Consider the following 17,329-nt stretch of genomic DNA (forward strand, 5'->3'; position numbering starts at 1 on the left):
CTCTAAGAGGGGTGAGCTTGGAGGAAGGATGATTACAATGTTCAAATCAACAGCAGAGCCTATTATCTGATGTAGCTAAATGGATGAAAGAAATCCGAGGCCAAGTCCGTGTACAACAAGAGGAAGTACCACATAAAGGCAGAAATGGAAAATTCATGTTCTGGGGTACACTGATCCAAGATCTTTATACACTTGGCTGGGATCTAAAACCTCTACCACTCTTATGAAATCTTAGAAGTTAGACGGTTTTCCTGGAATGCTCTGTAGTCATTCATTTTAAAAATCATATGACCAAACAAAAAATCTACATGCAAGAAGAGGTTCTTTGCACTCAATTCTGTTCTTTTATTATTTCTTAACACAAAAAGATGAAGGTTGCTGAATACAGTTGTTAGATGCACTTGTGTCCTTGTGCAAGCCACCTTCGCAGAAGGTCCAGCACATGCTTATTAGAGAATCAGAAGCACAAACATGAGTTAAGAGAAAAAAACGAAAAGAGTTTAAAATGCGTTTCTTGTTGCTGGTAGTGATGATTCAAGTAAGTAGAACAAAAAAACAGGCTGTAGCATCGAGAAATTGAGGGCGTAGAAGGGAAGGATATCGGCTGGGAAAGGGGACCTGGATTGGGGGTTTACTTAACCCCCGTAAAAGAGAATTAATAAATCAATCCAGAGATTCAGAGCAACGATAGAATATCTAGAAACTTAAATTTTTTTCCTTCATTTTAATCCCGTGTTAGACTTCTCAAGAAATATTTACTTCACCCGATGCAGCATCTATGTCAAATGCACAATGAAACTGCATATTTTAAAACAACTTTAGTTTCTTTTGATTGACAACACTGGAGAAGAATATTGTTTTAGAATACTGGAGTGTCTGGTCCTTTACATTTTAGCAGATATGGAAAATTTCCATGAGATTGGAGACATTTTCCTCTTGGGTTTAAACCTGTAATAAAAATGTTGCTGACAGACCAATTATGAATGTTTTATATAGTTTGTGCATATGTGCTCTTCTCTAAACCAATTTAATTCCCATTAATGCTAATCTCGTTAATGCCCACTCAGAGAGGAAAGGAATACTCTTAATAAGCTATTGATTTATTTGAGCTATTTAAATGGGGAACAGGCAGAAACAGATGGGAGAAGAGGAAAAAGCACCACTTTACCCATATCTGCATTTCTTAGAGTATTTTCCAAATATTAACGAATATTAGGTTATAACTGGTACACAGAGGAAATGGGGAAAAATAAAGTGACAAAGTGACAGCCCTCCCTCCACCCATGAAAAATTGGGGCCTTGTAAATGAGACGTTGATTGACCTTTTTTTAGTACTAGCTGCAAGTTTAGAAATAAGATATTGCAAAGAGAGGCAGATTTCCTTTGTTAAAAAAGAGGTTTATAAAATGAGATTCATATTTGTAAGCTCTTACTGAAGTGGGTTTTTCTTTAAGAAAAAAAGGAAAACACAGTCAAAACAAGAATAGGTAAATTCTTCTCCTACCACACCTTGTCCTGCTCCTAGTGTGACTGGCCATCTTGTTCTCCATACAAGAATCCAATAATTTCTCTCAACTTCAACTGAGTCGAGATTTCCATGTCTCAGGGTGCTTTAACAACCCAAGATTGGCTCTTAAAAGATGTTGTGTCCAAGACAGAGTGGTTTCCTTGAGTACAGCTGTGTAAGGTGTCTGGGTGCCATAGAGGCTAGCCTAGAACTTAGAAAGCAACAGGAAACCCTCTCTGTTGGTCCCCAGACTAGCTAACCATTTCTAAATGATGTCTGTGCCTTTCCCATTCTCACTGGAAAAAGTGGCACAAAATAGGGAACAAGTGGAAGATGAGGTTTTGTCCAGAGTCCACCATCTGGCCTTAGGACACATCACTTAACCTCCCTGAGACTCAGTTTCCTTATCTGTAAAACGGGGGTAATAATCTCCATGCCTTATGTTATTACATCACATCTGAGTGAGTATCAGGATCAAGAAAGATACTGTATTTGAAAGCACTGTGGTAAATGGGAAGTGATGTGCAAACACACAGCATCACTAACTGGGAAAGGCGTTAAGAAAAAGTGGCACAGGAGAAAAACTAAAGGGAGAAAAACATAAGGGTAGACATCAGTCTTATCCGGGCTTTGTTAAAAAGAGAGAGAGAGCACGAGCTGTACCCTCAGGATTTTCTTAAAGTTTTAATGGCAACTGATGCTCATACTTCATAACTGTGCATATAAAACGTGAACTGAAAATGGAAAATGGAGAGAATTTAGATGCGTGCAGGTTTCCTTTTTTGTTTATCCAAATGTTTGCACGTGCAGTTGTACATGACGGTGAGGGCGGAGGCGAGAACAATCTCTTTAACATTCATGGAAAAAAAATACTGAAACATATCAGCAGCGCAAATATTAAACTGCCTCTTCTCTACCGATTGGTAAAAAAATATATTATCTTCTGATATTTTTTTTTTCTTTTTAAATTATAAGGTTATCCGTCCCAGCCGAAGTCGTGGCCCGTCATCTGGTAGAACTTGCGGTTGAAGGGCCGGTAGAAGTCGCGCAGCCGCCGCAGGACCTGGCCGTCGATCTCGGGGTGGGGTCTGCCCTTGGTCTTGCCCAGGCAGTGAGGGCGGCCGCTGCCCTCGGCCTTCTTGAGGCAGGGGAAGCCCTTGGTCTGGTTGAAGTAGAAGTGCTTGTCGGAGATGATGCGCTTGAGGCCCAGGAAGTCCTGCACGCGGCCCAGCTCGCCGGCCGGGTCGCGCACCAGCCGCTCGCCGCTCACGAAGAGCAGCTGCCGGGCGGGGAAGTGGCGCAGCCAGCGCTCCAGGTGCTCGGCGTACAGGCCGATCTGGATGGCGCTCCACGCCCGGTCCACGAGGCCCGCCGTCCGGTTCCTGAAGGCCAGGCTCTCGAAGCTGGGGATGTCGGGCCGCTTGGACAGCGTCTGCGTGTAGTCCGAGACGGCCCTGGTCACCGGGTCCCGCACCACCACCAGGAGCTTGGTGTCCTTGGACATGGCCGAGATGCGCGCGGGCGCCTCGCGCGTCACGAAGTAGCTGGGCGTCTTCTCCATGGTGATCTGCCCCTCCAGGGTCCTCGGCATCAGGTCCCTGGGCGGAGCAGAAAGGCACGTTAGAGCCTGAAGACTGAGCGCCTTCCCCTGATTAACACCGCGAGCTCCTTCCCGGGAGAGGGGGGGTCTTAGAGACCCGGAGCCTGAGTTGAGGTACCGACCGCTCCACTTACTAGATGTGTGACCGTGATCGCGGAGAAGTCGCGCAGACGCAAGGCTGTGCACCCTTGGTTCCTCGTGGATGCACTTAATGGGAAATAATAATACTATCGATCTCCTACGGTTGTTGTGATGACTAAACGTATTAATATACCTCAACAGCTTAGAAAAGTGCCTGGTATAGAATAAACGCTGTGTAATTTTTATTTTTTATAATTATCAACCCACAAGGCTGTAAGAAAATAACCTTGATCAAATTCTTTAGGTGAATTAGGATAGTGTAATAAACACAATTATATGACTATGGGATGGTGTTAAAATACCCTGAGCCCTTTCTGTAGTTTTCTAACAAACAAAGCAATTACAGTCAACATAATACCATTGCACAGTACACAAAATACTTCTCTTTATAATTCCTGAATTTTCCTGTAACAAACAAGACATGAAATAATCCATCTTTTATCTAATAATTTGAAATGCCATCCTTCCAGTAGTCTAAATATCTTGGTTCCTCTTTCCGTTGGCCCAATTATCACATTATGGTATATTTTCATGTACATCAAAGTAAATTCTGACTCTGTTGTTCAAAACGTTTCTAATGATTCTTGTCTGTTTATTCTTCCAGATGAATGTTAGAATCACTTTGTCATGTGGAAAAAAAAATCCTGTTGGAGTCTTGATGGAGCAGAGATTGCTACCTAGTTCAAGCATGCGTTCCTGCTGCGAAGTGATGGGTCTCGAAGCCAGTCCAAAAGTGTAAGCAGGAGAGATAAAACCTATTTATTCTTCCGAAAGTGTACTGCCATTAAAGCCACTATTTATTATATATGTGAAATACATATATATATATATATATATATACTAATTTTAAGGCACCGTCTTTCTAATTCCAAGTTTTATAAGAAATAGACATTGTTCAAATCAATATCAGATAAATGTATTTGGGAGGTTTATTGCAATGACAAAATGTATTTTGTCCTTTGATCCACTGATCCAAACTGATAAATAACCTAATATTAGATCCACTTTTATTCCTGGAATAAACCCTATTTGATCATGGTATATTATTCTTTCAATATAGTCCTAGACTTGATTCATCATTATTTTGCTTTGGATTTCTCATCCATATTCATTAATGAGATGTTCCTTAGTTTTTCTTTTGATCAACAGCTTAATCAATTGTGAGAACATGAATTATTCCACAGATAAAATGAGTTGAGAAATGTTTCATATTTTTCTATATCCTAGAGAAGTTTCAATAGCAAAATAATTTTCTATCCCTTCAAAATTTGATGGGTCACCTACAAAGCCACCTACTACTGGTACTTTTGGGGTAGAGGTTAAGAAAGGGATTAGAATCTTCAAGTATCTTTTCAGTTTCTTCTGTGGTTATTGTTTTTTGTAATACTCTGCCTCATCTTGTGTCAATTTTGGCAATTAATATTTTCTAAATGAATTACTTTGAAGTTTATCTCAGACATCATATCAACTGGTTCATAAACAATCTGGTGCCCATCTGCATTAACCCGGCACAGATTCCTCAACAGTTGTGGCCATAAGCCACTGATGCTGTGTTAGTTTAATGACACAGGTTTTCTCACACTTTTGCCTTCTTTGATATTTCAGTCAGGTTATCTTTACTTTTTTTTTGGAGGGGGAAACGATAATTAGACATCTCATTTCTGTTGCTTTTTTCTTTGTTGTTTTAAAAATCTGCAATTCCTTTTTCAAAAGAACTTTTAATGTGTGCCCATTCCCCATTTCTTAAAAATGCCTGAAGGTCTGGGTAGGATAAAGCGAAGACCAGGGAGGTCAGTGTTGACACAAGGGAGACACAGACTGTCTTTACTGCCGACGCAATGCTGGAGCCACTGCGTGACATGAATTCACAGATTTCACCACTGTATATACATATACATACACACTATATATATATATATATATATATATATATATATATATTCCCTTCATGGAACTGAGAAATGGGCTAGACCAACCTACTTTGGAAGCTTAGTTACACTTTTATAAGATGAGCCCGGAGATCTATCCAGAAACTGTTGGACTATCTCCGTGAAGAAAATTGGCTGAAAGGTCTGACAAAGTTTTGGACTGTAAAAGCAAATGTCAAGCATCACTGAAACTATAAGAAGGAGTATTTGGTGATTTTTTAAAAAAGTCAGCATTCTTGCCTCTTTCCCTATCATCTCTGACTTTTGACCACTCGACCTCATATTTCGGCCAGTACGACAGAGATAATAACATGCTTCACGTGGGAGCTACTGGCTGGTAATCTCAGCTTTCCTGCTCTCCGGCCCTGGGGCAAAGCGCAGACTCTGCAGTAGCCTTTCAGCAGAGATTAAAGCTGCAGAATGTGCCGTCCCAGAGGAAATGTTACCAATATCTCTGAAAAAAAGAAACCATATTTTAAATTATCTCAATAGGGTAGGAAAAAGAGCTCTCCAAAATAGGAGGAGTTTGAAGAGGAAACAGCTAAAATAGGATTTCAGAGGAAAAACACATTAATTACTGTCATCTACAGGATGAGGAAAGCTGACGGGTTTAGCATCCCCATTGGGATGGGGAGTCGGGGTTAACTATGAACTCTCTGCAATCTACTTTCTTCAAAAACAAAGACATGCAAGTGTAAATAAATCCTCAATGAGGCTTACATTGTGGAGCACAGACAGTTGTTTGGTAAAAGGATTCACAACAGAATTCTTTAAATAGCAATCTCCCTTTTAAATTCTACATTCATTTTCTTATTGCAATTTGAATTTTAATGTTCAGAAAAGAGCTCCTCTATCACATAAAACGAAATGCACATGTACTTTGGAATATCGTATTTCGAGGTGTTTAGGCAAACTTAGAAATCTTCCTTCCTTACCAGAGTGAGGCATGTACTGTGACTCTGCTCTGTGCAGGGCTCGGCCTGGGATGGGCAATCAAAGAGCCGTCCCAGTACGATGAGAGCTTTGCAGAAACACCAGGCACGCGAGGGGAGCGGAAAGGTGTACGCAATGAGAAGACATTTGAGGTTTGTCTAAAGACAGGACAAGCTGGGGCAGAGGGTGAGAAATTCCACTGAACGATGGGAAGGGGAGGTCCTAGGACGCCTTAATTTCCAGGCAGACAGTATTGGCTATTCCATTCACTTCTCCATAGTGAAAAGAATTTGGAGACATTTATAGTAAGTATGGGGGAGGAGAAATGGGTAGAAACTAGAATAATAAAGAAAAATTAGAGACGCTTATTTGTTTTCTCCTGAAGATGACAAGGAGAAGAAGGGGTTTTACAAGCAAATGAACGATTATTACCAGGTGTGTCCCACACATTTGTTCTTTGTCCCCAGAGAACAAAAGGAGAATTCACCATAGCCAAAAAGTAGAAGCAACGAAAATATCCATAGAGGGCTGAATGGGCAGGCAAAATGTGATCTATCCATGCAGTGGAATATTATTCAGCCTTAAAAGAGGAACAGAATTCTGACACTTGCTGCAACGTGGATGAACCTTGAGGACTTTATGCTGAGTGAAATAAGCCAGACACAGAAGGACACATACTGTGTGATTCCACTTGTATGAGGTCCCTAGAGGAGTCGAATTCACAGAGACAGAAAGTAAGATAGTGATCGCCAGGGCCTGGGGGTGGGGCGATGAGGAGTTCGTATTTGATGGGGACAGAGTTTTAGTTTTTCGAGATGAAAAGAGTTCTGGAGAGTGATTACTCAGCACCGTAAATGTACTTACCGCTGTTGACCTGGACACATCAGAATGGTTAAGATGGTAAATATTACGTTATGTCTGTTTTACCCTGATTTATTAAAAAGAGAACTTACCCAGAGGGCAAAGACTTCAAATTGCATCGATAGACTTGAATTAGATAAATGAGTCTTTTTGGCTTTGCAGGTAATTAAACACTAGCATGAGGTACCTGAAGAAGATGGTGGCCTTGCTTTCCTCTTGCAGGACCAAAGGGGAATATAATCATGATGAGATTTTATGGAGCTGAGATCAGAAATGTTCGTGGCCTGTGTCATTTCTCATTTCCTTTTTGTTTACCTTTTTGTTTATAGTGCTTCTGATTTTTTAACTGCCAGAGGGGTGACCACGCGCTACTCATAACCTTTCCAATCTCGCCAGAAAAATCAAGCCAAGAGCTTGGGAAATCTGGACTGTAACAAAGTGTCAGCACGACAATTTCTACAAGGAACACCCCCAAGCACTGCTCTTAAGAAAGTGACGCCTGGTGTACAGAATTCCCAGCAGTCGGGAGAACCCCATTCTGTCCGGATGACTCGGGTCCAGAGGAGATCAGAGACCCCCGGGCGTGTTCCTGGGCCGTCCACACACCTGCTCGCTTGAGGCCTCCTGCTGAGGGCGTTCAAGATGGTGAGGAGGCTGACGTGCGAGTTGTGAGCTGGCGAAGTGAATTCTCTGCAAGGACAGCGGCTGGCTGCTTCTGGTGGGAGAGGTGAGCTTGGCGTCTCAGGGGCACCCGTCTCCTCCCGTGTGTGTGTGTGTGAGTGTGTATGTGTGTGTATATGTGTGTGTGTGTGTGTGCGCGCGCATGTGTGTCTATGGGGGTGTGTGTGTGGTGCACTTGTGCCAAGAGGCACGCTGTTTGGTACCACTGCCATCTGATTCATGACACTGTGTCACCTCAGTGTCCCGGGGAATTCATTTGGGGTCTGATCAGTCCCACGGGGCTGGGTCTCCGTGGGCCTCGAGTTATTTGAGCAGTTGTCTGTCCACTGCTGGGGAAAGGTTAAGGCCGAGTAGGAACATGATAGACCAGCCAAATGGCTTCTTTTCTACTCAAACCCTAAATCAAGTGAGTAGTTGACGGTGGAGTAGCAAGATGACCCACAGGATCCCCCCCCACCGCAGCGCTGATAGGCCACTGACAGTCCCAGAGGCAAGGCCTCCCTTGGGACAAAATGCCACTGCCCTTGAAACGGAGCAGGAACCTGTGGTCCTTGCCCCCCCTGTCCTCAGCCTGCCTTTTGCCCATGGAAAAACTTTAGCCAAAGAATAAGTTTAATCAGGAAAGTGAGAAAATGCAGAAGCAGAGAAAAGTGGTCAAACAGAACAAAATAGTAACAGTTTAGTCAGTAAGCAAAGTCAAGGACCTTCCCAAGGGCTATAGGTAATATTCTGAGCCGTATCCTGGGAGCTGTGGACACTGAAACCCCAGCAGGTAGAAGACGTTAACTACATTACGACCAGGCTGTAGCCATGACATGAGCTGCCACGATTCTGAGAACCGGCCTCAAGGCAATGGGGACAAGCCGACCCTGGAACTGCAGATTAACTGTACCTGCAGCAATCAAGACGACGCTGGTCAGACCACCGTCCCTCCGCCTATCAAAGCTCTTGCCCCCAGTTGTGGGTTGGGGGAATCAGCCTCTGCCCTGCCCGCCGGTTGCCGGCCTCCGAAGTAACGCAACCTTTCCTTCCCACGACTTGCTCCTGGACTGGGTTTTGAGCAGCCAGCAGCCGGGCCCCATTTCGGGAACACCCCGGCCCCGCGCGCACCTGCCCCACCTCCGCGGCCAGGGGCGCCACCCAGAGGCAGCCCCCGATGGCACGCCACAGCCCAGTCTCGTGCATACAGCACACTGGAGAACGTATAAACAAGGAAGCCACCGCATATGTCTCGCCCTTCGTATCCACTGGGGCCGTTTCCCCTGCCCTCCTGTTGTCGTCCTATCCCACCCTCCCACCGGAACTGCCACTGGCCCCCTCTCTATAGGTGCATCCACCTAAAAAGTTACCCTTCCCCCTTGTATTTTTAATAAGTGGTGTTTGGTCAATTAGGTGTTCATATAGAAAAATAAATCTGGACGTCTCCTCTTACCATATACAAAAATCAACTCCAGATGGCTTGCAGATATACAGGTGAATATGGTCAAATAGTAAAACTTTTGGAAGGAAACCTAGAAGAGCATCTTCTCATCAACACAATGTTCACATACACAGCCAGTCACAAAAATGTATATACCAGATGGTTTCGCAAAACCCACCTGTAGTGTTAGATGTCAGGACAGCCGTTGCCTTTGTGGAGGGGGGTGCTTAGTGACCAAAAGGGGCCACAGGGGGCTTCTGGAAAGTCAGGAATATCCCAGTGCAGGACCTGGGTGCTGGTTTCACAAGTGTATCCACCTTGTGAAAAGTCACTGAGTTGTATGCCAGCATCTGTGTCCTTTTCTGAGTGGTGCTATACTTCAATAAAAAGTTTATGGCACTTACAAAAAAATAAATGGACCAATTTTCCATAATTCTCCAAGGAACATATGGATTTCAAACAAGGGCATTTGCTAAAGCAGCTACATCTCCAGTTTGTGGAGGTTTAGGTCATAAAGGGAAAGGAATTGAGCTCCCATTTCTAGGAACCAGTGGTCCTCTTAGTGACCTCTTGCCCCGCACCCCACGTAAGTGTCAGAACAGGAGCTGCCTGGCCTCTGCCCCAAACGAGACTCTCCCGGCGCTGAAAGCTCTGCCGGCTTCACGGTATCACGGAAGATGCGTCTCTGAGGTGTGGACACAAGCAGAGGTACCTGAAGAGTATGTTACGCTTGCAAAACATTTCATCAGTGGTTTTCTCCCTTAAGATAGGCATTATGCTCCCCAATTTTTCTGATGAAGAAGCTGAAATTCAGGGAGGGAAAGCTGCAGGTGCAAGTTCCCCCAGTCAGTATATGGAAGGTGACGGAGGTCCTCCCAGTGCCTACGGCCAGGTTATTTCTGTTGCATCGGATGAGAGGAAGTCAGCAGACAAGAGGGATGGGAATAGGGTATGCCAGAGGTGACTTGGATGGAGCCAGTTGGACGGATGGAGAACCCAAGGACGTGTGAAACTCACCCAGAGGGTAGCTGTGAAGAGCCTGAAAGGCCCAGACTCTGAATTGAACACAGATGAAGAAATTTGTTTGAAACAGTGGAACTGTATGAAATTAGACTGAACAGGTGAGTGTGTGACTGGTGTCAGTGATAGATTAAATCTGACTCGGAGCACAAGTCAGGACGGATCAGGAATCTCGTGCAGGTAGTTAGGTATTCTGCAAGGCTCCTCCGCTGTAATCCAGGCTTGAGGAGCTGAAGACCTGGGTTAGGGGCTGATAGTGAGAGAGGAAAAGGTGGTGAGAACGAGAGGAACGTTGATGGGAGAACGGAGGAGGCTGCACAGCTGACTTATGGACAGAACACGTTTTCAAAGAAGATCCCAAAGTTTTACAGGTTGAAAATTATAGAAATTTTACTTTAAGAAACCCCCAAAACAGTTCTTTTCAAGAAAGAAGTAGGGCCCCCTTCCTCTTAAAAAAGGGGGAAAAAGTGTAAGTTTCTCCTTCAGTAGAGTTGAGGCTAATTTTTTTAATACATTTATTTATTTATTTATTTATTTATTTATTTTAATTTTTGGCTGCGTTGGGTCTTCGTTGCTGCGCGCAGGCTTTCTCTAGTTGTGGCAAGCGGGGGCTACTCTTCATTGCTGTGTGCAGGCTTCTCATTGAGGTGGCTTCTCGTTGTGGAGCACAGGCTCTAGGCACGTGGACTTCAGTAGTTGTGGCACGCAGGCTCAGTAGTTGTGGCTCGCGGGCTCTAGAGCACAGGCTCAGTAGTTGTGGTTCGCGGGCTCTAGAGCGCAGGCTCAGTAGTTGTGGCGCACGGGCTTAGTTGCTCCACGGCATGTGGCATCTTCCTGGACCAGGGCTCGAACCTGTGTCCCCTGCACTGGCAGGTAGATTCTTAACCACTGTGCCACCAGGGAAGCCCAAGGCTAATTTTTTAAGTTAAGATTTCTGCCTAAGAATTCTAATGGAGACAAAAGACAACACATGATTGGCTTTATCCCAAAATATGGCTCAGATGGATCACATATTTCCATGAAGAAACCACAGTTTTATGGGAAACTCAAAACTGGGAAGAGAAATGTGGATTCAGTCTTGATTCTGATGTTAAAAGCTGTGTGATCTTGAGCAGGTCACTTAACTTCTCTGGGCCTTGGTTTCTTCATAAGCAAAATAAGACCACCGTCCTCCACGTCTCGAAGGCCGTCCCACCTCTCAGGTCCCATGCAGATTCAGGGCTTTCACTCCTTAGTAACTTGTCAAATTCAAAGTTCTGCACAGCCTCACACTTGCTGCTCTGTTCTGAAGTGTGACTCCACCAATCAAATAAAAAAGATGTGTGTAAATCATTAAGCAGGGCAGTTCTGCATCAACAGAATTGATTTCAAAATCAATGAGGTCGGAAAGAATGCGGCTCCCGTAACAGGTGCCTAGGGAAAGTGCTCAGGCTGGTTCAGACGAAGGCTGTAGTGGCATGTCCCTCATGCCTGGAGCTACCAGAAAGACCAACAAGTCCACCAGCTGAGTGCTCTCACTGCCTTTAAGAGGGCAGGGATGAAGGAGACCCATCTCTGTCCCATGCGTCCTCTGTGCCCAAAACATCAAAACAAGATGTCACTGCTAGAAGGTGAGGTTCCCAGATACGGCACTGTTACCAATAACACATACAGGCCAGACAAGATTTCAATCCAAGTGTCTTAGGAAGAACATGATGAAGACAGAAGCAAATGAGCACTTACTAAGCGTTTACCATAGGCCAAGATCTGATGTATTCTTTCCTGTGTCTCACAACAGCAAAAAGCTAGAATTTTTGGCATAATTTCTCAGATGAGATAATAGACTCAGAGAGGTAACGTGAGTTGCCCAAAGACACACAGCAATGAGTGAAAGGGACAGAATGAAAAGCCAGGTCTATTCTGCTCTAAAGCGCACGCTCCTTCCACCGTCCCAGACACCCAGGCAACATCAGCAAGAGCCTTTGGGTGGATGGTGTAGCCATCTTTGACGTTCTGTCAAAACATAGGAATGTTAAATGCACTACTTCCCTATTCATCCCAGAGTGTAAATCATTGGAATCTTGCAAACAGGTAATAGACATAACATGTTTTTCAAAGGCCTTCTTCTGTAAGAGAAGGACCTGAGTGGTAAGGCAAAGGTAATTTACCTGGAGAAATAAATAAATCTGGCCGTGTACACATACAGTTTTTTGTTTTTTTTTTAAGTCTCTGCAACCAAAGAGAACCATGTGTCTGTTTTTGGAAGCCTCCAGCAAAAGCAGAAAATTCGAGGGGAAACATGCTCTTTTCACGGCCACGGCATGAAGGTGGTTCCCGGGGGCCCTGGTGGCGTGAGCCTGGAGCAGAGGAAGCAAAGCAAACTCCGGCGCTGTCGGGCCTGCGTCCCTGGGGCCAAGGCCCAGCCACATCGATATTTCTTTTCCTGCTCTTGTTATGTGGGACTCCCCCCACCGCCCCCCAGCCGCCAAACGTGCCTTGTGAGGCTGGAAAGAAAACTCTCTTTCATTGTTTTTTGAGTTGGCTTCTGTGGGAGAGGAAGACGCATTGTTTTTGAACCAGCTCCCACACTGACCGAATCTGGATGCGCAGATCTAATAAGCAAACTGTCGTCAAGATAGTCAAGCATCAGACTTAAAGGCTGGTACGTTTCCCAGTGCCCTTGATGGCAGGTTCCTTCTAAACCTCTGAACAGTCAAGTAAAGAGACAGAAAGGCATGGTTCTCACCCTTCCCAGGCTTAATTACAAAGGAAACAAGCTTATTTCAAGAAAGCAACACAATGTTCCTTGGCACTGAGAGGAGAAGAGAAAAGTCAAGAATTCTTGGTTGATAATTTGGGGTAACCCATGAAAGGGCAGGAAACACATCTCTCAGGTCAGAAAGAAGGGCAGCCCTGAAAGGGAAGGGGCAAGGGTTATCTGGGATCATAAATTCAAGCAAGAATCCTTGATGTTTGTGTGGGACCTCAGAGTTTCCCAAGCAATTTCACAATTTTTCTCATTTGTGGGCTCTTAGGAAGTATAAAAATAGACCAGTAACTTACAAGACTCATCGCTTCACCCTCTGATTTTCTCCTTCTAAGTTTACTTCATTGGGAAACTCAATTTAAGATTTAAAATATCATTTCTAACCTTGTTTACAGCGTCCCAAACTCTGTTTTAAAATAGTGTCTGGCTCTTGGGAACAGATGAGCTTCTCCCAAAGTCCTAACAAAATATCAAAGAATATCCAGAAGGAAAGCCCTAACACCCTTAAAAACTAAAATTCACAGACCCGCTAATAATAATGGCAGAATCTATAAGAAAATCAGAGCCTAAGAAAGCACCTAGAAAAAGATAGGAACTTGCCACTTGTCCACAGTGGGTCTGCCTCTGGATGTCAGATGTTCTTTATGCATCAAGCTAGAAAGGGACAATTATTATTCTATCCAGATGCGAAGAATTCAACACTGCACTACCCAGAGAGGAAGCATCTACCTCCTCAACTTCTGCACCCTGTGTGCTACCGATGCCTCACGCTAGCTCTGGCCCTGGTAGAGACCTACACTCTGAAATGTATTAGCAAGATGTTTTAGAATTTGAGGATAAAGAAAGTATCTCATAGGCGTTCACACAGAAAGGCAAACCAAAGCGCAAAATAACTAGGCTGTGAGGAATGAAGGTGAGGGAGGGGGAGTTTGGCCCTGACTTCAGTAATAAGGGCCCAGGGCTTATAAAGATGAAAGAGAACGAGACCTTTCGACTGAGCTCAGTTTTACTTCATTGAAAGTAGTATCCAAATACCATCTTCAGATATGCAGTGATTCCAAACACTTGGCATCTAGGCAAGCTTGAGAAAAGTGCAACCTTGAGATTTCATTTCAACTGAACAACAGATAGAGCAAAATGAAAAGCTTGCGTGTTCAAGGAACGGAGGGGACATCTAAATTCAGTTTGAATAGAAATGTCTTGGGCTTCCCTGGTGGCGCAGTGGTTGAGAGTCTGCCTGCCAATGCAGGGGACACGGGTTCGAGCCCTGGTCTGGGAGGATCCCACATGCCGCGGAGCAGCTAGGCCCGTGAGCCACAACTACTGAGCCTGTGCGTCTGGAGCCTGTGCTCCGCAACAAGAGAGGCCGCGATAGTGAGAGGCCCGCGCAGCGCGATGAAGAGTGGCCCCCACTTGCCACAACTAGAGAAAAGCCCTCGCACAGAAACTAAGACCCAAAACAGCCATAAATAAATAAATAAATAAAAATTAAAAAAAAAAATGACCATAGATAACTGAGATTAAATTGGTCAGGATTTAGAGCCTGAAAAATATTTAGAAACCCTTAGAAGTGTGTGTGTGTGTGTGTGTATGAGAGACAGAAGAGATCAAGAATGAATGAGCTGGAGAAAGTAAGTCAGACAGACAAAGACAAATACCATATGATATCACTTACATGTGGAATCTAAAAAAATAATGATACAAATGAACTTATTCCCGAAGCAGAAACAGACTCACAGACACAGAAAACAAACTTATGGTTACCAAAGGGGAAACATGGTGGGGGGATAAATTAGGAATTTGGGAGGAACATATATGCACTACTATATATAAAATAGATAATCGACGAGGACCTACTGTATAGCACAGGGAACTCTACTCAATACTCTGTAATAACCTATGTGGGGAAGGAATTTGAAAAAAGAATAGATATATGAATCACTTTGCCGTACACCTGAAACTAACCCAACATTGTAAATCAGCTCTACTCCAATAGAAAATAAAAGCTAACAAAAAAAAAGAATGAGCTGGAGAAAAGGAAGCCGGTGTACTGGGCTGTCATGTGGGGCAGCATCGCTGAGAACTGGGAGGGTCTCAGAAGCCCCCGACCCAGCCCCGTGGTTTCACAGAGGCAGGAAGTTCTGAAAAGACATGCAGCCAGATGGACCCGAGGCTTGGCTTAACTCTGGTCTCCTGAGCCCTGGTTCACTGTTCTTTCCACGATACAGAATTCTTCTCCAGTTCTAGAAATACGGCATGCTCAGGGTTTGACCACCTTGAAGTTTCAACTCCCTAAAAAATAAAGTTCATCCCTGCAGGGGAAATTCCCTCATGGTACTTTTGAGGCAGGAAAGGTGCATTAAATACAAGCCCTAATTAAAGGGAGGATTGACTGTCCTTCATCCTAGCTGGTACTTTTTTTTTTTTTTTTAAACATCTTTATTGGAGTATAATTACTTTACAATGGTGTGTTAGTTTCTGCTTTATAACAAAGTGAATCAGTTATACATATACATATGTTCCCATATCTCTTCCCTCTTGCGTCTCCCTCCCTCCCACCGTCCCTATCCCACCCCTCTAGGTGGTCACAGAGCACCGAGCTGATCTCCCTGTGCTATGCGGCTGCTACCACCCTGAACGCGCCCGATCTCGTCTAGCTGGTACTTTTAACCGCGTTCTAAGATCGACAGTCCAGAGGGGATGTGGAATTCCTCATCAGAGTGGGCGGGGCCTGGGTCGGGGTTGGCGGGCAGCTCTCCCGGCTCTGCAGGCTCTGCAGCCACGACCCGCACACCCCCGGCTCGGCGCATCTTGCCTCCTGACGGGATTTTATAAACGACTGGTTTGAGAGCTGCTCTATCAGCTTCTGTGCCACTGCGGGTGGGGCCCTCTCATCAGCCTGGAATCATCAGGTTTTTGCATACATGGCGCTGCAGATAAAGGAAGAACCGTGCTTTCCTGGCCTGAGATCGACAATCTAAGGACGGTGAGGCAGCTGAGAGACAGGCCGAGGGCGTGATGAGGAAAACCCTGCCATTTTAGAAGGTTCTTTGTTACATTTTGACAATGGTGCATTTTTTTGTTTTGGTTTCCTTGATTTTTTTGTTTGTTGGTTGGTTGTTAGGTTCTGGACACAGAGTGGGTGCTTATCAATATGTCTTTAAAGTTTAAAACAGGAAAAGTGACGTGAAGCTATTATTTTGCAGGGTCTGGGGCCCCGGCCTGCCAGGATGTTCTTTCTAAAGTTCGCCATCAGGACTCTGCCATCAGCATCCCTGGGTTTGAACAACAGAAAACGACCCACATCCTGCCTCACTAACAGAACTTCCAAAATTATCTCACTCTGGTGACACAAAACAAACCTCCAAATTTATGGCGTCATCGTGAAGTGAGGCAAACGGACAAAACAAACTTCAGGAGAGCAACCGGTGAGGGTCCATTAGACCCACACCATCGGCGTAGCTGCCAGATGTGCCACCAAGAAGGGGAAAACCCTCCAACAGGGACACAGGTGGCCCATGGGTCAAATCCAACTATTTTTATCAGTAACGTTTTATGGGCACACAGCCATGCCTGTTTGCTTACTTATTGTCTATGGCTGTTTCTGAACTTGGACAGCAGGTCAAGCAGTTGTGACAGAGACCAGATGGCCTGCAAACTCTAAAATATTTATGACCTTGACCTTTTCAGAAAATGTTTGCCAACCCCTGCTTTAGATCATTATTGCCACCAGAACAAAACTATTATAAAAATCTTGATGGTAACATACTTAGTATTTTGCTGAAATTAAGCAGGAGAAATGAATTGTACTGCAGAAGATATAATTGCTCATGATGTGTGTGTGTTTCCATTTTATTACCCACACGTCACTGGTCCATCCACAGAACACCGAGCAGAGCAATAACAATCGAATCGAGTTCCCTCTGGTATTTTGCCAAAACTTTCAGACATATAAAAACAATAGATTTAAGCACATTTTTTCTGTTTTGTTGTTACGAAGGAATATTTGTCAAAATAGGAGAATAGAATATATCATGTTTAACAGTTTATTAGCTTGATTTATCACTTTTGAAATGTTTAGATGCATGGGATGTGGGGTTTCCATGAGTAGTTTTGTCCAGGGACCTGTTAAGGGTGGATCAGAAGAGGACGTACCAGGGCTTGGAGAAGAAATCACAGAGAAGTGGAAGGCAGACAGACAAGGCTTTGGCTCCAAACACGCCTGAGGGCCTCCGGGAACTGGGCTTTCAAAAGGAAGCAATTCACAGGGACCAGGTGGTCCTCCTATGGCAGAGACGTCACAGACGTGCTGTCACTACATCTCTGTGATGGAACAGGAAGGAATCTCTCTCCTATCGGCTCAAGGAAACAAAACACCATAGGCTGCAGGGTGAGATCATGGAGAAAAATAGCTGCTTTCCAAAAGGACTTTTTTTTTTTTTAATTAAAATTTTTAAAAATTTACAAATTGCACAAGTTAAAAAGAATTGCA

The 17,329-nt window shown here is 44.3% G+C and overlaps 1 protein-coding gene across 1 annotated transcript in view; it reads right to left on the reverse strand.

Annotated features, from left to right (window-relative positions):
* Positions 1-321: 321 nt before the first annotated feature.
* Positions 322-17,329, reverse strand: part of HS3ST3A1 (heparan sulfate-glucosamine 3-sulfotransferase 3A1) — a 98,669-nt gene continuing 81,661 nt past the window's right edge. Inside the window, exon 2 of the mRNA XM_059907172.1 lies at positions 322-3,105. Within this exon, the coding sequence (XP_059763155.1) occupies positions 2,484-3,105 (622 nt within the window). The 3' untranslated portion in view covers positions 322-2,483. The remainder of the gene's footprint in view (positions 3,106-17,329) is intronic.

Source organism: Balaenoptera ricei, chromosome 20 (assembly GCF_028023285.1).
Source record: "Balaenoptera ricei isolate mBalRic1 chromosome 20, mBalRic1.hap2, whole genome shotgun sequence".
Lineage (NCBI taxonomy): Eukaryota > Metazoa > Chordata > Mammalia > Artiodactyla > Balaenopteridae > Balaenoptera > Balaenoptera ricei.